The sequence below is a fragment of the Microtus pennsylvanicus genome, chromosome 8 (genome assembly GCF_037038515.1).
Source record: "Microtus pennsylvanicus isolate mMicPen1 chromosome 8, mMicPen1.hap1, whole genome shotgun sequence".
Lineage (NCBI taxonomy): Eukaryota > Metazoa > Chordata > Mammalia > Rodentia > Cricetidae > Microtus > Microtus pennsylvanicus.
In genome coordinates, this window is record NC_134586.1 from 30,764,506 (window position 1) to 30,788,617 (window position 24,112).

Sequence of the window (24,112 nt, forward strand, 5' to 3'; positions counted from 1 at the left end):
TTTGTTTTGCTTTGTTTTTCAAGACAGGGTGTCTCTGTGTAGCTTTGGAGCCTGTCCTGGAACTTGCTCTGTAGACCAGGCTGGCCTTGAACTCACCGAGATCCACCTGCCTCTGCCTCCCTGAGATTGAGGTTAAAGGCTACCACTGTCCGAAATCATATTATTTAGATTTGTGTGTTTACCTAGGAGCACCTGTGGAGTCCAGGAAACAAGAAAGGGCCACAGGGTATGGAGGTGCAGGTCTTAAGGGTAGAACACAGATGAAAGGAGAAAGTGGTAGGTAAGTTTAAGGGACTTGAGCTGGGTGTGGTGGTGCACACCTTTAATTCCAGCACTCAAGAGGCAGAGGCAGGTGGATCTCTGTGAGTTCGAGGCCAGCCTGGTCTACACAGCAAGTTCCAAGACAGCTAGGACTGTTACACAGAGAAACCCTGTCAAAAAAAATTAAAGAAATCAGGCTTAAGTGGGAAATGGAGGAAGGGGAGGGTAGGGAGGCCACAAGAAGGTAGAGGAGAGATAAATAACACTGAGGATGGTTGGAAAAGCCATAGGGAACTTAATATTTTGTAAGCTTCATAAATAAATATACCTTACAGAGGGATAATACTCTGCCCAAAAGTCATAGGTTATCAAATAAAAATCCCAGTGCCTGGCATGGAATGCCTTTCCCCGAGTTGTTTGTTAGAGGAGACACCTCCGTCATTGTTCTTGATTGCCCACCAGAACTTACGGCAATAGCTTGGTCTTGAAGACACTACACATACTGGTCACAGAATATGGAGAAACCAAGCTAGTAATGGCAGGGAAGCTTCCTCCTTGATGGCTAGCTTTACTAGTACCAGAAGATGCTGAGCAGGCTGCTGGGACAGAAAAGCCATTAACAGTCTTACCCAGCTGTGACCCCTGAGACTGCTCTGACACTATATTCCCGTGGGTAAAATGATGTCACAAATGTTATGGGAGTAACCTATAACTTTCTGATTGGACTGATGGTCCAACTTCTCTGGAAGAAACACATACTTAGTACTGTAACTCTGACCAAGGACCTGCAGCCAGGATCACAAGCCCTAGGAGTAAAAGCTACTACTACTGTTTTTCTAAAGGCATAGTACCAAAGTATCATATACTTAGAAAGACAGGTAGGTATAGAGATGGATGGATGGATGGATGGATGGATGGATGGATGGATGGATGGATGGACGGACGGACAAACAGGTGGATGGACAGATGGACTAGTGCAGCTCTCAGTCTTCATTAGAGACATTTCACTATAAAGGGAACAACAGTTCACCTAGAAACCAGTCAAAGTGCAGCGAGTAAATGTCTGTGGAGTTCTCAGCCATAAACAGGACAACTATATCGTGACCCTTTCCCCCAAGTCTCAGGGAACATCATGGAGTAAAGGGCAGAAAGGCTGTGAGAACCAGAGTTCAGTGAAGACCAGGGAGAAGCAGTATCTTTTGAAGAGAACAGGGCCAATGCACAACAAGATCAAGACAGCCAATAGTCCAGTGTGCAGCAAGCAGCCCTAGCCAAAAGCTGTGGTCCACTAGGGAGACTGGAGTCAGTTTTCTTTAGTGGTGTGGTCACTGGTAGGTTGGTCATGCTCCAGGGAATGCCCTATACTGGTGAGTATATGGGCAGCACAAATTTGGGCTCAGTAAATTATAAGAAAATAAAAAATAAAATCAAGAGTACATGAAGTTGTGAGGGGAGGAGATGGGATATATACAGAAAGACTCAAGGGGAGGGGAGAGGGGTGAAGATGACCAAAACACACTATGGGTGCATACAATTTGCAAAGAAATTATTTCAAAGTGTATTCTGGAAAAGGTCATGCTCAGATAAAGCGTTAAGCACCTATACACGAGGCTGATAGAGTGATGTGGAGTATACTGCTAACAGTCCACTGTCCCGGAAGCAAAACACCAGAGCTTGTTCCATGAGGTTAAATGACAGGGAACAAGTGCAAGGCGTCATAGAACATCAGGAGTGAAGAAAGCAAAATTTGTTTGTTCAACATTTCTTGAGGATTAAAAGAACAAGTGCTTAGCTGGGTGGTGGTGGTACATGCCTTTAATTCCAGAGCTCAGAAGGGAGAGGCAGGTAGGTCTCTGTGAGTTTGAGCCCAGCTTGGTCTACAAAGTGAGTTCCAGAACAGCCAAGGCTGCAGAGAAAAACTGTGTCTCAAACAAACAAACAAACAAAACCAAGCTAAAAAAAATAAACAAAGAAACAAAAAAAAACCACCAAATACCTGTGCTCCACCACAAGAGGTTGTTGATGGTGTCGGCATCACACTCAAAAAGAGCTCTACCTCCAACTCTGAAAGAATCTGCGCTGCTATTGCTAGATTTGCATTATCCTCGTGAAGAAATTTGAAATTCTGTTATGATTAAACTGCTGATAATTTATTATTCTTTTTATTATTTATTTTATCTTTATTTTTGAGATAATATAATTAATCATTCCCCCTTCCATTTCCTCCCTTCTTTATGCCCCTCCATGCTTTCTTCTACATTATTAGCCTCTTTTTTAGTTGTTGTTGTTATTGTTGTGGTGGTGGTGGTGGTGGCGGTGTTGCTGCTGGTGGTGGTGATGATAATGATGGCGGTGGTGGCTGTGGCAATGTGTGTGTGGTGTGTGTGTGTGTGTGTGTGTGTGTGTGTGTGTGTGTGTGTTTATTCCTACATCATAAGTACAACCTGCTCAGTCTGTATCATGTTACTTTAAGCAAGTTTTCAGGGATGAACATTCATTATTGAATAACCAGTTGTGTTTCCCTGGAAGACTATTTCTCCTGCACTCAGCCTTCCTTGGTTGCCTGCAGTTCTTTGTCCAGGCTTGAGGCCTCCTGAGCTTCCCCAGCCCTCACCTCCCGACTCATGTTAGCATGTCTATTAGTATCATCCTTGTCCAAGCTCATGTTTAGGCAGCTATGTTGGTGAGATTTTATGGGTGTAGCTTCTGATATTCCTGGGAGACCCAATCTCACAGCAAATTCCCTGCTTCTCTGGGTCTTACAATCTTTTTGCCCCTCTTCTGCAGTGATCCCTGAGCCTTGGGTGAAGGAGTTGTGATGTAGATGTATCCGTTGGGTCTAACCTCTACAGCTCTGCATTTTGATGGGTTATGTTTTTCTGTAGTAGTCTCTGTCTGTTGCAAAGAGATGTTTCCTTTATGAGGAGTGAGGACCACCCTTTTCTGTGTGGATAAGGATAAGTAGTGGTTGTAAGTTCTCCTGCAAGATCTATGACTTCATTAGCCCCAGGTAGTTGGCTAGGTTCACGGCTGTTGAGTGATTGTACACAGAATAAGGTGGGAAGAAGGCAAAATAACATTAAGGTTGTCTAAAGAAGTCATAAAGAATCATACTCTTACCTACCTACCTAAAACTACCTGTCACACACATAAGCCATTCCTCCTAATATATACCATCAGGTCATGGGGTGGCATGCCTTTGAAGGGGGTTGTGAGACTCTGCCCATGAAGTTTTTGCTTCATCACACACCATCACCACAATGCATACCTTACCACAGGCCAAAGCCATGAGTGAAATGGTGGACTGGGATTTCATTACACCTTTTCTCTTTAGGGACTGACTAACTCTTGCATTTCATCACAGTGATTGGAAGTCTGACATGCTAGTTTCCCTGTTTGCAAAATACAAATGAGAATAGTTCTAACCAAATCTGACCCACAGTCCTCGGCAGTGGGGGTGATCATGCAATAGCCTCAAATAGCCTCACACCCACCACCACAGGAGTATTTTCTTTCTTCATAACCTTTATGATAACCTTAAGTGAGAATGTGTGGATGTTAATAAAGCTGCTCTCTGCCTCTATTAGGAAACAGACCCAAAACAAGGAAAACCACAAAGTGGTGATAGCGATGGGTATCACAAAGAAAAGAAATGTGTTGTGAAGGAAGAAAATAGCCAATGCCCCTTCGGATGATGGAGGGCAGGCCTTGGGGGAGGACCACGCCCCGCCTTGGACCGAGGTACTCCCCTCATGCTCTTCATCCAGGTTCCCTGGTGTGCCCTTCTAAAAAAAAATAGGAACCCAAAGCAACTCACACACAAGTCCAGTTGGGTGTGTGCTTTAGGGTTTGGAGGATATCTGTGCACTTGGTCTAAAAGTGCCAACCAAGAAAAGGTTCTTTAAGTTTGTCTTACTAAATAAAACACAGAGGTTGAACTCAGTCTTCATGTAACCTACTGGGTTTTAGGAGATTGAAGGCCAAGGTAAAGTTGTGCTTCCCCCCATAGCATAAACGTGAGGGAGGGACCAGTCTGCAAAATTGATACAATTTTGATAGACGGGGCAGAGGCAGAATAGAGAATGCTGGCCTATGAAATGTTTGGTGCTCTGACCCCAGGCTGAAGAAACCACACAGGCATTTCAATAATATCCAACAGAATGTTTGCAAGTTCACAGGGACATTTCCAGAATCATCCTTTCTCCTTTGACTTCTCTTGGATGGCATAAGTGGTGACTGAATGAGCAAGGAGCTGGGATGCGCTGTTCACATGCATCTATCTTCAGGGCTGTCTGCTGAGCCTGTGAACCTCTGTGAGCAAGGAGCTGGGATGCGCTGTTCACGTGCATCTTCAGGGCTGTCTGCTGAGCCTGTGAACCTCTGTGAGAAAGGAGCCAGGATGCGCTGTTTGCATGCATCTTCAGGGCTGTCTTCTGAGCCTGTGAACCTCTATTGAGGGCCGGAGTTAGGGAGATATGGTCTGGAAAAATGAAAGGTAGTGATAGAACATGTCTGTGTTCTAGCCCTCTAGTGTGATCCTAACTGATACATTTGGAAAGGAGAAAAGTGACTGTACATTTTCCTCTAAATTCCCAATGCACAAGAGAGACTTTATTCCCCCCCACCCCTTTTATTTTTACTGTTTGTTTAGAATTTTGTGCTACAAGGTAGATTCTAACAGGTCAAAAGAAACTGAAAGAGGCTATAATTTTTTGTTATTTTTTACTTAAAATATTTATCTATGGACTTTGATCATATTTCCCGTATTCCAACTCCATTCAGATTCTCCACCAGCTCCCTACCCACTCAACTTCAAGGTGCCCCCTCCATGTATTTTGTTTTCTTTACTTTTGTGGACTTACATGAAGACTGTTAAAAGAAAAAATATCACATTAAAGTTGAACAGAACAAACCATCAGACGGAAAAGAGCCCCCCCAAAAGGCACAAGAACCAGAACCTACCTCTTCACACTCAGGAATCCCATAAAAACACTGAACTGGAAGCTGTAATATATACTCAGAGGACCTGATATAGACCCACGCAGGCTGTGCAGGCTGCTTCAGTCTCTCTGAGTTCATATGAGCTGTTGTAATAAGATTGGCGGGCTGGGCTGCATCCCACCACCCGGCTAGCTTTACCCAAAATAATTACACGGAAACTGTATTCTTTTAACATTGGCTGGCCCATTAGTTCCAGCCTTTTATTGGCTAGCTCTTACATATTGATCTAACCCATTTCTAATAATCTGTGTAGCCCACGAGCTGGCTTACCAGGGAAGATCTTAACCTGCATCTGTGTCTGGTGGGAGAATCATGGCGACTCACTGACTCAGCTTCTTTCTCCCAGCATTCTGTTCTGTTTACTCCACCCACTTAAGGGTTGGCCTATCAAATGGGCCTAGGCAGTTTCTTTATTAATAAGAAATCACTCCCACATCATTTCCCCTTTTTCTGTTTAAACAAAAAAGAAAGGCTTTAACTTTAACATAGTAAAATTACATATAACAAAACAGTTATCAAGTAAGAATTACAGTTACAATATTTATATCTACTTTATCTTTTATCATAACTAAGGAAAACTATAACTAACCATTCTTCAACTCCATCAAAGACTCCAGAAGGATATAATATTACCTAAGCAAACAAGAAATCCAAAACTCTAGAAATGACAGAGACATCTCGCTGCCTGGACAGTCACCCAAAGTTCCTCTGTACCGTTGGGGCATCCATCTTCGGCCTTCAGGCCCATAGTATCCAGCAGACATTTCCATGAAGCAGGAAATTTCAAAGACAGTTCAGTCACTTTCTGCTGTGTCCTGCAGAATGTCTCGCAGACTCTCATGAATCAGGAACCTCGAAAGACCATCTCACCTTTAGGCAAGTTTAGCAGTCCTCTCTCTGCGGGTTCTTTGTGTCCAGTTTATGCAACAGTCCAGGTAAGAGCAGTTTCTTGTCCAAATGGCTATCAAGCTCCATAAGGAGCCTCTTCAATGCCCATCTTCCTCTTGAAGTAGCTGGGGCTGCCAAGAGCAGACATGTCTCATTGCCATGAAAAACCCTAAGTTATTAAAATATTTTAAATGCCATATTCTGCAGTCTTTGAGAGATATGAAGAATGTCTATCTAACTGAAATATATCTCTATATATCTAGAAAATCTAACTAACATGACTACAAGCTTTACTAATATCGATGATTATCCATTAGCAACCTATATTTCCTATTATACATTACATTTTAAATGAACTACACAGCCGGGCGGTGGTGGCGCACGCCTTTAATCCCAGCACTTGGGAGGCAGAGGCAGGCGGATCTCGGTGAGTTCGAGACCAGCCTGGTCTACAAAGCTAGTTCCAGGACAGGCTCCATAACCACAGAGAAACCCTGTCTCGAAAAACAAAATAAATAAATAAATAAATGAATGAACTACACAATCACAATACCTTAATCAATATCAGAAATACATATACATATAACAAAATTGACCTTAAAATCTATACCAATGTAAATTATTCATATCTATATCAATGAGCTTGTTCATGTAGATTTAAAGGGCCTATTTTCTTGGTGTCCTCCATCCCCTCTGGCACTGGCAATCTTTCTGCCTCCTCTGCTGTGGGGATCCCCTGAGCTCTGCAGGGAGGGTCTTGGTGGAGCGTTGCAAGGTCTCTCACTCTCTTCGTGTGGGTCTTAGCTGTGGGTCTCTGTATTTGTTTAAGCTAGCTAAACTAAGGTGCGGTCCACACCTGCAGAGGAAAGTGGCTTCCGAGACAGAAAGGGTTCTAGTCACTTCCTTGACCAGCAGAGGCCAGGTCTGCTTTGTCCTGCTGAGGGGGCAGATTCACCCTGCTGCAATAATGAGTGTGGGAACTGCAGGGTTTCTCGTCGACACGCCACTGTGAGTCAGGGAATCATGCCACCAGGGAAGGGAAGCAAGGGCTGGTCTTCTCTTACCTTACCTCAGCTTTGCCAACCACCAAAGCCTAGCAAGTTACAGGCTTCCCAATACCTCCCCCTGCTAGGATCCATGTGCAGCTTCTTTGTACCCCACGCTGTGCCAAACTAGGGTATGCATGAAATACAGTGCCAGCCACCGGGTGCCTCCTAATACAGTGCCAGCCACCGGGTGCCTCCTAATACAGTGCCAGCCACCGGGTACCTCCTAATACAGTGCCAGCCACCGGGTGCCTCCTAATACAGTGCCAGCCACCGGGTGCCTCCTAATACAGTGCCAGCCACCGGGTACCTCCTAATACAGTGCCAGCCACCGGGTGCCGGGTGCCTCCCAATACAGTGCCAGCCACCGGGTGCCTCCTAATACAGTGTCGGCCACCGGGTACCTCCTAATACAGTGCCAGCCACCGGGTGCCTCCTAATACAGTGCCAGCCACCGGGTACCTCCTAATACAGTGCCAGCCACCGGGTGCCGGGTGCCTCCCAATACAGTGCCAGCCACCGGGTACCTCCTAATACAGTGCCAGCCACCGGGTGCCTCCTAATACAGTGCCAGCCACCGGGTGCCTCCTAATACAGTGCCAGCCACCGGGTGCCTCCTAATACAGTGCCAGCCACCGGGTGCCTCCTAATACAGTGCCAGCCACCGGGTACCTCCCAATACAGTGCCAGCCACCGGGTGCCTCCTAATACAGTGCCAGCCACCGGGTGCCTCCTAATACAGTGCCAGCCACCGGGTGCCTCCTAATACAGTGCCAGCCACCGGGTACCTCCTAATACAGTGCCAGCCACCGGGTGCCTCCTAATACAGTGCCAGCCACCGGGTGCCTCCTAATACAGTGCCAGCCACCGGGTACCTCCTAATACAGTGCCAGCCACCGGGTGCCGGGTGCCTCCCAATACAGTGCCAGCCACCGGGTGCCTCCTAATACAGTGTCGGCCACCGGGTACCTCCTAATACAGTGCCAGCCACCGGGTGCCTCCTAATACAGTGCCAGCCACCGGGTACCTCCTAATACAGTGCCAGCCACCGGGTGCCGGGTGCCTCCCAATACAGTGCCAGCCACCGGGTACCTCCTAATACAGTGCCAGCCACCGGGTGCCTCCTAATACAGTGCCAGCCACCGGGTGCCTCCTAATACAGTGCCAGCCACCGGGTGCCTCCTAATACAGTGCCAGCCACCGGGTGCCTCCTAATACAGTGCCAGCCACCGGGTACCTCCCAATACAGTGCCAGCCACCGGGTACCTCCCAATACAGTGCCAGCCACCGGGTGCCTCCTAATACAGTGCCAGCCACCGGGTACCTCCCAATACAGTGCCAGCCACCGGGTACCTCCCAATACAATGTCAGCCACCGGGTACCTCCTAATACAGTGCCAGCCACCGGGTACCTCCTAATACAGTGCCAGCCACCGGGTACCTCCTAATACAGTGCCAGCCACCAGGTACCTCCTAATACAGTGCCAGCCACCGGGTACCTCCTAATACAGTGCCAGCCACCGGGTACCTCCTAATACAGTGCCAGCCACCGGGTACCTCCTAATACAATGCCAGCCACCAGGTACCTCCTAATACAGTGCCAGCCACCGGGTGCCTCCCAATACAGTGCCAGCCACCAGGTACCTCCCAATACAGTGCCAGCCACCGGGTGCCTCCTAATACAGTGCCAGCCACCGGGTGCCTCCTAATACAGTGCCAGCCACCGGGTGCCTCCCAATACATTTCCAGCCACCGGGTACCTCCTAATACAGTGCCAGCCACCGGGTGCCTCCTAATACAGTGCCAGCCACCGGGTGCCTCCCAATACATTTCCAGCCACCGGGTACCTCCCAATACAGTGCCAGCCACCGGGTGCCTCCTAATACAGTGTCAGCCACCGGGTACCTCCTAATACAGTGCCAGCCACCGGGTGCCTCCCAATACAGTGAGAGAAAGGAGGACAGCAGATCCTGCTGGGACGAAAGGGCCGTGTGTCAATAAGTAAGGAAAGGTAAGCCTAATAAAAGGCTGTGGGGATCTCAGTCAATGAGAAACAGAGGCAAACAGACCCAGGGAAGAAGACACATCTGGGAAGACTTTGCATGAGGTCTAGAGGTAGAGAAGGAAGACAGGAGAAATCCAGAAGGGAAGGAAATATGCCAATGTTTTGTGGAAATGGGAAGATAAATACCTTTGGAAAGGAGCTCCCTTAAACTGTGGTACGACCAATTACAGCACCTAGTCATTCTATCAAAGGCTGATTAGGGTGTTGCTGAAGGATTATGTAGATGTAATTATACATTGTCTCATTATCTGGGGGGGGGGCATCCATTCAATTGAAAGGCAGGAAGGGCAGAACTGAAAGGAACAGCCAAGGAGTAGCAATGCAATTTATTAAAAACAAATTAATGCTGCCCATTATTCAAGTGTAAGTTGAGGGGGGGTGTTGACAACCCATCTTCTAGAAGTGACCAGGCTGTCTTTGTCGTTATGTTTTCCTTGATGTTCATGGTCACATGTTGCACTTTTGCAAGCACCATGTGATAGCCTGCTGCATTTTCTAAGCACAGTGGGATAGCCTTCCCCACCTTTTCAGTGATTACTGTCCTTAAAGTTTCTTTTTTGCCTTGACCCAAAAGGGAAAGCTTGACTATTGCCAAAGGGGCATCCACTCTTCTCCCGGGACTCCCAGCCTCAATCAGCTCCCTGAGGCATCTCTGGACAAGACAAGACTAACTCCTTGCCCTCCGTGAGCTCACCCTCTGCAAGCATGCCATCCAAGCGCCAGTCAGTCCCACAGGCGCAGATCAGCAGTCTCCCACCCTGGCCACTACTTTCTAGAACTTTTTCCCAGTACTACTAACGATTTCTCCCAGCTTGGCCCCCACCAGTACCTGGCCAAAGAGAGAAGCCCTGCGCATCCTGTAAAGGAGCTAATGCTCAGTTTCTGAGGTACAGATCCACCCCTGGTAGCAGTTACAGGTGGCCTCTCCTCACCCCTAAGTTAACTATCGCATGGTCTGTGTGCAGCCTTGCCCCTCTGGAAACTGAATGGGGACATAGACTGTAGGAAGCACTACACCTCAGCCCTGGGCTGGCAACGAGGGACACTGAGGCAGGCAGGAAACCGCAAGGATGAAAGTGATAAGGGATTGACTAACTAACGCATGCATTAACAAATGAGGGATGAAAGCTAGTTTGCCGGAACACCTGCTGGGTAGAAGAGGTGGGGGAGCTGGGACACAGGAAAGAGCTCCCTCTCCTCCCCACCCCCATAGGAGACGAGATTATTGCCCCACTAGCGCTGTAGGAGAGGAGGATAAAGTGAAAGGTGGGGTGCCAGGGCTGGCCAGGGTCAGGGGCGGAGCCTGAGCCAGAGGGCAGGGCCGGGTTCTGGGCGGGGTCTGACCCAAATGCTGGGCTGGGCGGCTGCTGACCACTGTGGCAGGGAGCTGCCGCGGGTGACAGGGTCAAGAAACTGGTGCTCTGGCTGCCACGCTGAGCTTCGCGGGCTCCTGCACCCACGCCAGCAGCACTAACTGCCCAGCATCATGCCCTCCTACACGGTCACTGTGGCCACCGGCAGCCAGTGGTTCGCGGGCACCGACGACTACATCTACCTCAGTCTCATTGGCTCTGCGGGCTGCAGCGAGAAGCACCTGCTGGACAAGGCCTTCTACAATGACTTCGAGCGAGGCGCGGTGAGGATGTGCGCTCGGGACCAAGAACTGGGCTGGGGAGAAGGGACGGGCGGGGGTGCTAGCTGCAAAGAGCCGGCGGCAGGGCAGGGCGGGCAGCCGTCTGAGGACTATTATAATCCGATTGCCCGAGTCCCAACTGTGAGAGCATCTGAACCCTGATGCAGCGCCAGAGTTCGTGCTTGTCAGGACAAGTGGAACTTTGATAATGAGGCCCCCTCGACTTCCTGGTGGCGGGAACCTCTTAAGGAACAATGGCCTGCCCGGGGGTGGAGGTGGGGGGGAGGGAGTCTGCATGGAGCTGGCTTCTTCCGTGGGACAAGGCATAAAATTTCACAAATGGGAGCCCAGAATTTGCGAGAGGAGTTCTGAGTTCCCTGTGCCTCGAGTCCTGTTCCACTGAAAAGCACAAAAAGCCACCCCCCTCCCGTTAGACAACGCTCCAGGGTTTCCAACATAAGTCAGAGATCCAGAACCCTGAGTTCCACTTGGGCTTGATCGCTGTTTTATCCCTCCTGTGGACTTCAGTTTACCACGCTGAAAATGGGTTAGGTCCAATCTTGTCCATGAATCATAGGGAAGCCCAATTCCATTTGGTGGCTGGGAATGGATCTATGGGTTGTCTCCACCCCTAGGCATCCTACATTCCCTGACCCCGCCCTGGCAGAATTTCAAGGAAGAAAACTCAGGCAGAGCAGCCTTTGGTAAACCTGTCAACTAGCTGCATGGAAGAAGACACTTCCTACCTGAGTACTAATCTCTCTCTGGAGGAAAGAAAAAAAAAGGAAGAAAGATATCCTTTCTTTCCTAATACAGACACTGGAGTCTGGAAACTCAGGAGTCAAGGCAGCCAGAGGTTTTGCATCTGTAGCCCCACCCAGGCTCTGGGGGAGGCCATTTATCTTGGACACTATAGGTGTGTACATCCTAGCTCAGGGTTTTCTCCGAGCACAGACAGGTGGGTGTTTAGTGCCCCACTAAGTGCACATAAAACTTGACCAGTAAGTAGCTCAAACAAGCACACTGCAGGCACTCGGGGGATGTCTTTTTTATTTTTCCTTCTACCACCCCCAGATCCTCAAATATACCAAAACAGTTTAGATGTCACCAGGCTACCTTCTTATCATTTAGTTTCCTGTTGAGTCAACTCACATGAAATTGGTGAGAACTGTTTGTGATAAACACAAGTGACAATTTCACATGTTTCCACTGAATTCTTGGTTAAAGTTCATGTCAGCCCTGTTCAGCCTAAACTAAAGAAGCCCCTTTTCAGGATTCCAACTTCTAAGTAGGCTTGATTCCTATCCTGGGACCTGGTACATAGCCACGAATTGCAAGCTATTAGCCAGGATTGGACTCCCTTCAAGCAAAGCAGGATATGGAACCTCATGCTTGGTTTCTACAGTCGGGGAGCTGGCTCCGGACTGTGGCTGACACCCTACGTAACCTCCAGATTGCTTTTGTTTATTTCCACTACTTTGCGGGTTCTCGGAGTATCTAGGGAAAAAGGGAGAGGACAGGTTACTTCCTCTTTATAAGTGGACTGCAGGGGCCATCACAAATCTATTGAAGCCCAAGCTATCAGCGTGCTCAGGGTGTGTATGTAACACAGGGCACATGGCGTGTCATTTCCCCCAGGAGGAGAGCAGTGTGGCCATCGTAGATGACTGGAAGTGTGAGCGCTGTGTTCTGTCCATTACTTATCTCTTTCTGCTCTGTTTCCCAATCTGAAAAGTCATTCTAGTGACATTGCAATCCAACACCTCAGCAGGAACCTCATAGGCAAATTTCAGGAGAGATTTGCATCCATATTTCCATCCAAGAGAGGAAACCGCTGCCTTAGAGCTGAATGCAAAAGGAGCCTTAGCAAAAGAAAGAAGGAAATAAGAAAGAAAGAAAGCCACTTTTGAGAAAGTTCCTGCTAATGCAGAGTTGCTACATACTTTCTCTTGCGTACCCAGAGCTACTTCCTCATTCTGTGGCCGTGTATCTTTGAAGTCCAGATGTCTGTCCCTTTTGGGTAAAGGTAGAAAAGAAACTTTAAGGGAAACATTTGCTGAGAAGATAAGGCTATCCCACTTAACTTAGAACCATGTCACAGTGTCACCATGCATAACATGGAAAATGGTCACCATAAAGGTCCAAGGAGCACTTCCAGCACCCCTTCCTAGTGTGCGCTTGAATAATGGACAGTACTCATTCATTTTAATAATCTGTACTGCTGCCCAGCCCCCATTGTTCCCAGAAGAGTCCTGCATAGGGATTTAGGTCAGGAACTGAGTCCTTTGCAGATGGGGTCGCCTGAATGTTGGACATTTCCTGTTGTCTGTTGAGTAATGGTCTTGTCCCTTAAGCTGGTCCTCGATGGAACAGCTTTAACAGCTCTTAGTGGACTGCTTTACCTGCTCAGTGTAAACTTGGAAAAAGCTAAGGCAGATGGGCTGACGAGTGTGTGGTTCTTGAATATATTCCGCACATGTAAATTCGTCTTACAGAAAATATGCTTCTTAAATATACGTAACAAATAGTCTTAGATTTATGGAGAGTAAATTCATAGTACCTCTTTGTGAGGAAGAACACCACTGGAGAGCAAGCATTTCTTTCTTCATTAACCTTCAGTCATCCTTGCTGCCCATCTCCCTGACATTCTGCCCTTCGTCCTCCTCTTCCTCCTTCCTTTACCCCCCCCCCACTCACTCTCTAACTCTCCTTTCTTTTTGCTGCCCTCTTCTGTACCCTCTCAGCCCCCACAGTTCAGCCTCATGTCCCCACTTCTGTCTCCACGTCCTCTTATCTACTGCCCCATCTCTCATTCTCTGCAACTTTTGGTCTTCGCATCTCTTCCTTTTTGCCTCCCCTTCCCTGTCCCCTAGTCTCTCTCTTGCCCTCCAACCTCCCTCTTTCTCTGTTCCACAACCTCTTCCTCCTCCCAGCTATCTCTCGTTGGAACCCATCCATGATAGACAGCCCAGCTGGGTCATGTCTTCACTTCAGGAGAGATCCATCTTCTCTCCCTGCCATCCTCAGAAGGGTTACGCATAAATAAGGGCGGGCAGTGCCCGAGGAATAATATGCAAAGTTGTGCTCTGGCAGGGATGGAATAATAAATGAATGAACAATTGTTTATAAAATGCTAATAGAAAGCACAAACAGAAGCTTAACGTTTTGTTAAGATAGTCATGTACTGCGTAATGATGTTTATGTCAAAAACAGGTCACATATACAATGATGTCATTGTAAGATTATAACAGCTGAAATGTCCTGTTGCCTGGTATATTCACTATGTTTAAGCAGATAAACACTTGTGATTATATTACAGATTATTGTACTGTATTCAGTATAATAAAATTCTGTAGCTATATCACTTAGGAGCAATAGACTATGCCATGTAGCCTGGGCTTGTACTATAATGTATATCTTTGTTTGTGTAAATATATACCATAACAGAATTGCCCCACAATGCATTTCCCAAAACATATCCTTATCATTGATGTGTGACTCTATTTGGAAACTTTAAAACCAAATATAAACAGAGTTTAAAAAAAAAAAAAAAACAGCAAGTGAAATCAGCCTCCTGGCCCCTCCTGACTTAGCCAGTGAACTCCATGTTTCTTGTGTTTCTCTCCATTTTTTTGGCCAATGCAGTTCTGTCTGTGGGAGCTCTGTCCTAGCCTTCCTCCTCAGCGTGTTCCCTGAATTGGGAGCATTGTTCTGCCAGCTCCCCATATCTGAAATCCCCTGACCACTCGTCTTCACTCTCTGCCGCTCTGAGGTGGTCAGTCATTCACCCACACCATCCCCGCTTGGCCTCTCAAGCCTCAGCTGCCCCTGTAAAATGGAGTGATCATCCACATTCTCGCACACAGTATCCCTGAGCACCTGTGCTGAGCATGGTTCACAGTGTCCGCCATAAAGAACTCAGGGTGTCAAAGACATAGACAACAAACACAGTGAGATCCCAGAACACTCAACCCTAAGAAAGAATGGAGGAGATCAGCACATTTGGTGACTCCCCTTACCCTCCTGGGACTTTCTTTTATAGGACAGCACATGCTATCCTGGATCTTCCGGGCGGGAGGCCTTTCTCTGCTTTTCGTGACCTTATGGTAGCCACACTCTGTAGTTATAGACTCACAAATAACATAGTTTATCTCTAAGACTTCCTGGACTCTAGCTGAGCCCTCAACCCCTGTTTATCTCCTGTCACGGCCAGACCTGAAGCCAGGCAGCAAAATCTCTAGGCTGAGCAGAGGACTTCAGGCCTGACCTCCATCTCCTAGGGGAGATCTTATCAGAGAGCAGATTAAGCCTCTACAAGACTGACCAGTGATCTCATCCAGGGCAATTCTGAGCCCTTAGCCAGGTGGAGTTGGGGACCTATAAGGTTCCATTGTCTGTGACTATCCTGTGGGCGCGCTGAAGGGTCAGCTTCCCCTCCCCCACGGAGTATCTTTCTCATGGGGCAGCACGTGCAGCTGTCTAGGTGGCCTCCAAATGCATAGCTTTCCCCTCAGATCTTTCTTATTGCTTTAGAGCGGATGCCCTCTCTTCGCTCACCCCAACATTCCTGATGTCATCCCTTCTCACCCCAAGACTCCTCTCCAGCCTCTCCATGCCGCAGGAAAGCCACTTCCCCTGAAGCAGCTGTCCTGGGGCTGGGTCCAGACTTTCTTGGTGGCCGCCCTTTAGTCCTGACCACTTCCCTCTCCTCTGCATGCACTACCAGTCCTTCCCATTGTCCCTCATCCTTACAGGAGTTCCCCACTCCCCTCTGTTTTGAGCCCAGTTTCTTCCTCTCACTCCACAGGCACATGGAGCTGTGGGTGAATTGCAAAGTTTGGCTCCAGCTGCTGGCAGATACTGCAGAGCGCCTTGCCTTATGAGCTCTTCTGGAGTCTGAGAACACAGGCCACATAGTTCCGACATATACAGGCAGTGTACTGTGCCCTTGGAAAAAGCTACTTAAGCATCTCGCCATTCTGATTTCTCGATGATCTTACAAGCTAGTTGCTATCTCTTCTTGAAAGAGGAAGAAAAACAGCTGGGGAGATATTTGAACCATAAAGTGTTCACCTTGAAAGAAAAAGGACCTGAATTTGATGCATAGACCCCATGTTTTTTTTTTAAAGCCAGACCTGAGGCCACATTGTCATCCTAGCTCTGGGTATAAGGAGACAGTTGGATCTCTGGGATTTTCTGGCTAGCCACCCTAGCCTACTTTGTCAATTCTAGGCCAATAAGGAACACTGACTTGGGGTGGAGGTGGCAATGCCTGAGGAATGACATCCAAGGTTATCTACTGCCCTCCACAAAAAGGGGGGGAGGAGGAGGATGTCTAAGAAGAAGAAGAAGAGTAGACCAAGGAGACCAGGAAGAGGAGGGTAGGCAGAAAGGGGGAAGAGGAGGTAAAGAATGGGGATGAAGAGGGAGAGGAGGAAAGAGAGGGAGAAGGAAGCAAAGCAGGGAGAAAGGAAGAATGGGGTGGAAAATGAAGACAAGGAGGGAGCAGAGAAGGAGGAAGAGGAGAAATATGAAAATGAAGAAGAGGGGAAGGAGAAGATTAAAGAGGGGAAAGAAGATTAAAGAGGAGGGGAGAAGGGGAAAGAGAAGGAAATAAAGAAACTTGACGAAGTCAAATGGCCAGTCAGTTTGCTCCTACAATGTGAACCCAAGCCCCAAGCACCAGGTCACCTAGCCCACTGACCTTGTTCTCTATCACTGGCCTCCCCCAGCTCCTCAAATGGATTTGTAGTCTCCATATTGGTCCATAGGAAGGTTGTGGGCCCTGCACACACATACAAGGGTAGAACTTAGCATGAGGATACACTTCGATTGTGTCCAATCCCAAACCAGCCTATCCTCATTTTGTTCCTCTAAATGTACCCCAAGTCCCCAGGAAATGTGAGTCAACCCCTCAGTTCTGATCCACTGAAGATCTCAGTGTAGAGATTTCCCTTCCTCTACCATCTGTGGAAGCCACATCTCTTCCCTAGTCCCTTAGAAGCCTCATGAGGCTTTCTGACTTCATCACACCTTGTAATGTAGACAGTGTCCCTGTCTGATGTTCTTCTTGTCCTGGGTCATTATTCTCAGTGTGGTCATGGTAGTGACCCTTGCTGTCTGTAGAGCAAAAGTGATCTTTCTTGGGGACATCCAGACAGGACGTGCCTCTGTCCCACAGAAGAGACACTCTGGTGCTAGGCAGGCTACTCTGAAAGGGCCTGAGATGTGTCATCCCAGTAAAGAAACCTGGCTCTTTCATGCTCAGAAACTGTTCCTGGGTGAGGGGACTTGAACATCTGGGCTTGGCCATGGCCACCATATAAAAACTGCCCAGTATACCCAAAGCTGAGAGGTTTGTGAAAACACCTAACTTCTCACTCCTTGTAGGAAGTCTTCCAGTATTCCTGGTACTGGGAGGAATAGGGACAGAAACAGGGGTCAATGGACTCTGGTTAGCACATGTAGAACTCTGTGTTCTTCTGCCAAGGGAAAATCAGGACATTTGCCTTGAAAGTCCAGGCTTCCAAACCTGGCAGTCATTGGAACACTTTCCCCTTGTCTGCCATTAATCTACAAAGATACCAGCCACCCAGAGGCCATGGATACTGATGCCATGCCCACCCATGCCCTGGAGACAGGAGGCAGACAAACCCTGGGCATCCAACAGCTCAGTCACTAAGGCCCAGGTAGAAGCACTGTCCACAGTCTGGGGTAGGAGCAGGGTGGTCTCCACTTACTACAAGTGCCGTGGATGCATGGAAATGCTAATTGTTCCCAGCATCTGAGGCTGTGAATGTCATCTGTCCCAGGAAGATCTGAATCCATGAGGTCTACTCTATTCACTTCAGGTGCCCTGAGACCTAGAGAGAGATGAAGTGGCTGAAACAGGAAGACATGAAATGGAATTCCAGCTCTGTGAATTAATAACTGACGTGGAACTTACTGGGCCTGAGTGTCTTCTCTCTGAAATATGTCATAGTTTCCCTAGCTCTAGAATGCTATGGGAGCTGGAATTATTGTCTGCGGGCCCTTGTACGTTATAAAGGATTGTTCCATGGGAGGGCCAGCCTGCATCCTTCAGAACATAGGGGCAATTAAAGAGGACCCTCACCAAGTCTGGCTTTGCAGGAATTGTCCGGGGCTTGAGCACCTTTGCCTCCTACAACTTGAGTTACACATAGGCTGAAGACATCCCCAGGGTCACTAGATCCGGTCTGTGTAAAGTCAGCTTCTTGCAGGGGGTGAAGTACCTCAATGAAGAGATTCCTTAAGAATCTTGGCTAAACCAGACAGTGATGGTGCACACCTTTAATCCCAGCCCTGGCTGACCCAGAGCTCAGTCTGTAGATCAGGCTGGCCTCGAACTCACAGAGACCCACTTGCCTCCCTGCCTCCCTAGTGCTGGGAGAAAAGAAGATTTTTAGTGTTTCTCAGATGAGTAAGTGTTTGAGGTAACAGAAATGTTAATTACCCTGGTTTGTCAACGTTTCTTCTAGACTTGTATTGAAGTGTCATGCTGTACTCTATAAACACGTGATTACTGTCAGCTATGAAAGTTAACTGTGCACAAAGCAAAACCACTTCAGCTTAGGCAAGTCTGAGAATTAAAATGGCATAAGCCAAAAATAATAGGAGAAAAGGACACAAATTTGCTTAATGCAGCAATATATATCATGTGTTACTTAAGATTAAATGAAGACTCACAAAAGCAGCGAGAGTCCATCGTTCATGCGCTAAAACGTATGAGAGGCACGAGATAAAGAAAGAGGGCTGGGGTATGGAGGGCTGGCAGAGTGGCTATGGACATTCAAGCTAGCTAAACACATCTAATGGTACAGATTTCTGCTTTCCTTCCGAGGAAGACCTTCATGAGAAGGCAAAGGCTAGCATCATGTTTATATAGTTTAACTCTGATAATATTTGGTACGAGAGAGCCGCACATTTAGGGGGGAATGTTCTCAGTGGTTTCAGCACTCAGGCCCGGGGGCAGCCGTTGATGCTCCTGTCGTCCCGCCCAGGTGGACTCCTACGACATCACTGTGGATGAGGAACTGGGTGAGATCCAGCTAGTCAAAATTGAGAAGCGCAAATACTGGCTGCATGATGACTGGTACCTGAAGTACATCACACTGAAGACACCCCACGGGGACTACATCGAGTTCCCCTGCTACCGCTGGATCACAGGCGAGGGCGAGATTGTCCTGAGGGATGGACGTGGTAAGATGTTCCGACCCCTGAGTGCCGCTCCTAGGCTTCCTGGAAACCAGAAAGTCCCCCCTTCTCAGAGAGCCGTATTTCTGGGTGTGAGAATGCCTTCTTGGGTGGAGCACACCTCCGAATCCTGTCCCTTAGAGGAGGTGTCATCTTCCTGGGCACTAACAAGCTCTAGAGTGGAGTTCATAGCCCAAGGATACACAGCAGCTGTGGCCTCCCTCTGCACGCTGTCCTGGGAAAATGTGGAGCTGATGCCTTCTTCCTTTGCCACTAGGGAATGAGGGCCTCTTAACGGACACTGTGAGAGTAGTCCTGCCAATGGGGAGCTCTGCAGGTCAGGGCATGGCCTCATAATCCAAATCTCTTGCTGACTGCTGTTAAGATTGCAGGGTGGATGTTCAGAGCCATGGGACACCTCCTGAAGGCCTGGAGACAAGAGGGTTAGGCTAAGACTGCCAACGGGAATGCCAGTTCCAAGGGCCAGAGGCAAGCCGGAGTTCACCATCGCCTGGTTTCTATCTGCTTGCTTTGAAGCAAAGCCTCTGTCTTACTACGCCACTCAGACTGGCCTTGAACTTTCAGTTCTGCTATTTTAGCTTCCCAAGATCCCAGATATGCAGGGCCCAGTTTGGCACTCTGTAAGAGGCCATCCCTTTCCAGGGGCCCCCGGCTGGCTGATTCAGAGGGTCACAAAGGAAGCAGATGTCACAGGTCAACAATGCCTGCCCCGACTGACACCCTTACATACTAGCTGTTTATACACACGGGTCAAACTCAAGCTTTGGCAAACTTATGCCTTCCAGCCATGGCCCTGGAGGTTTGCTTTCAGTCTCCAGCTGGAAGGATAAGCCCATGCCTGCCAACCGCCACTGCATTGAGGGGGTTGGCTGCTGCTTCCCAAGGCAGCAATGAGCACTTCTCAGGGACACAGACCCCTGCTGAGCTTCATTCTTCACAGTTGGGAAATGGAGACAAGATGAGGTTGATAATTAAACCACCACCCCTTTTGATAAAAAACTGAGACAAAAAGAAAAAAAAAGTTCTTTTTTATCTGGTGTCCTTTGACCATCAGGGTCACATCCCATTGTCCTTGGTGTGGAACTTCAACCAAATTCAGAAGATTCTAATGCCTTCCAAACACTGCATTCAGAAAAGCATCCTGTCTGCAGCCTTCCTTGTTGTAGACACAGGATGACTTGAATGTCTCGCTCACCATTCAAGTCATCCTGTGTCTACAAGGAAGGCTGCAGACAGGATGCTTTTCTTAACACAGTGTTTGGAAGGTGTTAGAATCTTCTGTCTGCCCCACCCAAGCTCTCAGTGAAGTCTTTCACCTACAGATTCTGCAACTTTTCATAGCAATGTGCAAGATGGTGCAAGCAGATGAGAATGATTCAAGAAAGCACTGAGAGAGGACTTTAGGAAGCCTTGTCTCCTCTACAGGAGCCACTTCTGTGTGTAGGGACAGCACCATGGCTAACCCTGATGAGCGGAGAGAGGGGAAGAACGTAGAAGCAAGGCAGAAGGGAAGTGTTCTAAAGACAGCCCCCATGAGGGGCTATAACCTCGGAAGAGAAGTGGACATCCTGGGAGGCATCGAAGAGCAGAGTGGGGAGCAAACACCCAGTCCACCCTCAACATACACACACTCTCCCAGGACCTCCTGGAACTCTAGTCTGTTCTTAGAGCTGAGTCTCATGGGAAGCCCACTGAAGAAAGCCATTCTTGTCACCTTTAAGATGTGATGGAGGGGATCTTCAGGGACATAAATAATCTGGTTGGCAAGTTCCATTAGCCACTAACCATCTTTGCTTTAAACAGTCATTTAATTTGGCTAATGATCATATAGGTCTGGAACCTTGGAAAGGCTCTACTGGATGGTTCGTCTGTGTCCCCTGTGTCATTAACCTGGGCTGGAGGAGTCACCTCAAAGATGGGTCTTCTCTCACACGACTCAGGGTTCCTTGACCTCCATCTCTACACAACACTCCACTCGTTAAGGAGTCTCAGGCTGGCTGTTATGTCTTACATGGTAGTTGACATCTAAGAGCAAGAATTCAGAGAAAGAGAGAACAGAAGCTGGTAGACTTCAGACCTGTGTTCGGAGCCAGTATTGTGTAATTTTACCATCTGTCCTTGAAGGGGAAGGACACTGAAACATCTCAATTTAAAGAATTACAAACTATTTGTGGCCATAATTTGTCCACATGGCACAACAGCCAATGCTTTGAACAATGTAACAAGAGGAGGACCCACTCCATGAGTGACCCCATTTCCCACAATGGCCTATATCCGGTGTAATCATAAAACTACCCTTCACCTTGGTAATCATAAAAACAATAGGGCTGTCACTGTGGTCCCAGGATTCATAGCATATGTGTGGGGAAATGGTCCATTCCAGGGTCCCTGCCAGCCCCTGGGGAGCTGATCTTGAGTTCTTCTATACTCAGTTTAGAAGCAGCTGGATTTGTCATCCCATAGCCTGGGAAGTTCCATCAATTGTTAGCTGGGGTCTCATAGATGAGGAGACTGAGCCATTCTCTTGGGTCAACTTGATGTGTTAAGTACATGAAAATCTATTCATACCAAAGCAGGTAAGGAAATGGTGCTGCTGAGGTAGCCAAGGACGAGTCTGGCTATCTAAGGCATTTGGCAAAGAATATCAAATGTTCATAGTAACGCCTAGCATAGCCAGTGACAACAGATATTGTCACCATTTTGACTCATCTCAACCTCAGGTGTTGAGCCTGCTCCATTGTCTAGATCTTCCTCTTTGGGACTAGTTCACACTAAAGGTCAGACATACCAGAGCCCTCAAGAGCTCTCAGGACTTTCTGAGAACTGGAGGGAAGGGGTCTTCAGTAAGAGAACAGAAAGCTGAGGGCTGAGAGCAGGCGTCTGAGAAACAATCACAACACCTCGAAACAATAATTTTGTGGTTGCTAAACCTAATAAAATAAAAACAGGGCTTTCATCCTTAGTGTTTTTATTTATTTTTTCCATTAATTTTAATGTGTTTTGCAGAAATATAAATGTGCAGTGCAATGAAATATTTCACATAACTGGAGTGTATAGTATACTACTATATAACGGTAGATATTATAATAACCTTTTCAGATTTTCCTACTTAGGACTCTCTGTGTTTGCTGGATTTACCTTAGATTGGTGTGCAGTTGATTGCAATTCATCTGTATTAAGAGTCTTTAACAACTTGCCAAAGCTCCTGAAATGAGAGATGACAGGTCAGGCCAAGTGACAAAATACTGTGACTTCCCGGGCTTGCAGATAGGCAGGAAAACCTCAGACCTGGTATGGGGACAACCCATAATAATCATACTCTCATTATTGGACATTTAAGGTGGACTAACACTGTACAGAATGCTTTGCGGTGTTCTCACGCCAGCATCTCCCTAAGATCCTGAAAAGTAGCCATTTCATGTGTGCGGCAGTCGAAACAACTTACTCCGGGTTGCATGACTTTAAACCACAGAGCCCAACTCTGTGTCTGCTTGTATCTCTTCTACACCCACAGCCTAGGCAACCACGTTTGTTTTAGAGCGGAGCCTGTCTGCTGTGTAGATAGCCCAAGGGACAGGACAGTGTCCTGCATGTTGGGACATGTGTCCTGCATTTCACCATGAAGCAACCAAATGGACTCTGGAGCATAAGAGCCAAGAGTCCTGCTGCTTTCTCTGGCAGCACGGAAGTCACTGCCATACCATCTCAGCATAAGTGTTATAGAACTACTCTGAAGTGCTTTAAAAATACCCACCAAAGCTTGATGTGATAAAAAGCCTATAATCCCAGCGCTTGAAGATGCAGAAGTAAAAGGGTCAGGAGTTTAAGACCAGTCTTGGATAAATAGGAAGTTCCGGGCTAGCCTGAGTTACATGAGACCTTGTCTCAAACACACACACACACACACACACACACACACACACGGACACACTGACACAGACACGGACACACATGGACACACACACACACGGACACACAGACATGGACACACATGGACACACACACACACGGACACACACGGACATATGGTCTGGACTGGGGGCCCTGGGATTCCTGCATAAGCAGAATGTTGAGGGCTGAGTGGAAGGCATCGGAGGAAAACCTGACCACTGGGCACTATGTGGACACCGCTGTTCCTCCTGGAGCTGCTCTCATTCTTGTCTTTCCTTCACAGCAAAGCTGGCCAGAGACGACCAAATCCACATTCTCAAGCAGCACAGGCGCAAAGAACTGGAAACGCGGCAAAAACAGTATCGGTGAGTCATGGCGTGGGCCTGCCTATATCAGGTCCGTGACCACAGCAGATGGACCACCATCTCGGCTCCATCTGCAGGCAGAGAAAGTGAAGGGGGTCAAGGGAAAAGCTTGAGTCATATTGCACTTGGGGGAAATGGGGCCACAGAGTGTGAGTCACTTGGACAGTCCGTTATTGTATGGACCACCTTAACTATTTATGTCTTCCTGTAATATTTCAGTAATAAAAGTGATACGTAGTCTACAGCAACACTGGAAATCATTGAGTAAGTGACCAAGAAAAAAAGAGGGTCTAAATTATTCAAATTAAACATGAGGGAGGGAGTTAATACTTTATAACAATTTAAATGACTAAGTACAACTGTACACCAACATAAGATGAAATGGACAAATCCTAGAAAGGCAAAACTGTCAACTGGACTTGAAGATCCAGGGCAGGGAGCTGGCTCAGTGGGTAAAGGCAAGCGCCATGCAAGCCTGACCTATGGAGCTCGCATACAAAGCTGGACTAGTGACTACATCTGTAACCCTAGCGCTGCTACAGAAAGATGGAATATGGAGACAAAAGAAGCATCGAGAAGCTCTCATACCAGCCAGCCTGGAATATTAGCACAACAGGAGAACATGAGAGCATGAATCTCAAAAGGTGAACGATGAGACCAGCTCCAAAAGTTGACCTCTGACCTCCACACACATGCTATTGCATATGCATGCCTGCACATACACACAC

At 47.7% G+C, this 24,112-nt stretch overlaps 1 protein-coding gene across 1 annotated transcript in view; it reads left to right on the forward strand.

Annotated features, from left to right (window-relative positions):
* Positions 1-10,638: 10,638 nt before the first annotated feature.
* Alox5 (arachidonate 5-lipoxygenase) overlaps positions 10,639-24,112 on the forward strand; it is a 46,818-nt gene continuing 33,344 nt past the window's right edge. The window contains exons 1-3 of the mRNA XM_075983047.1: positions 10,639-10,896; positions 18,915-19,113; positions 23,303-23,384. Coding sequence (XP_075839162.1) covers positions 10,747-10,896; positions 18,915-19,113; positions 23,303-23,384 — 431 coding nt within the window. The 5' untranslated portion in view covers positions 10,639-10,746. The remainder of the gene's footprint in view (positions 10,897-18,914; positions 19,114-23,302; positions 23,385-24,112) is intronic.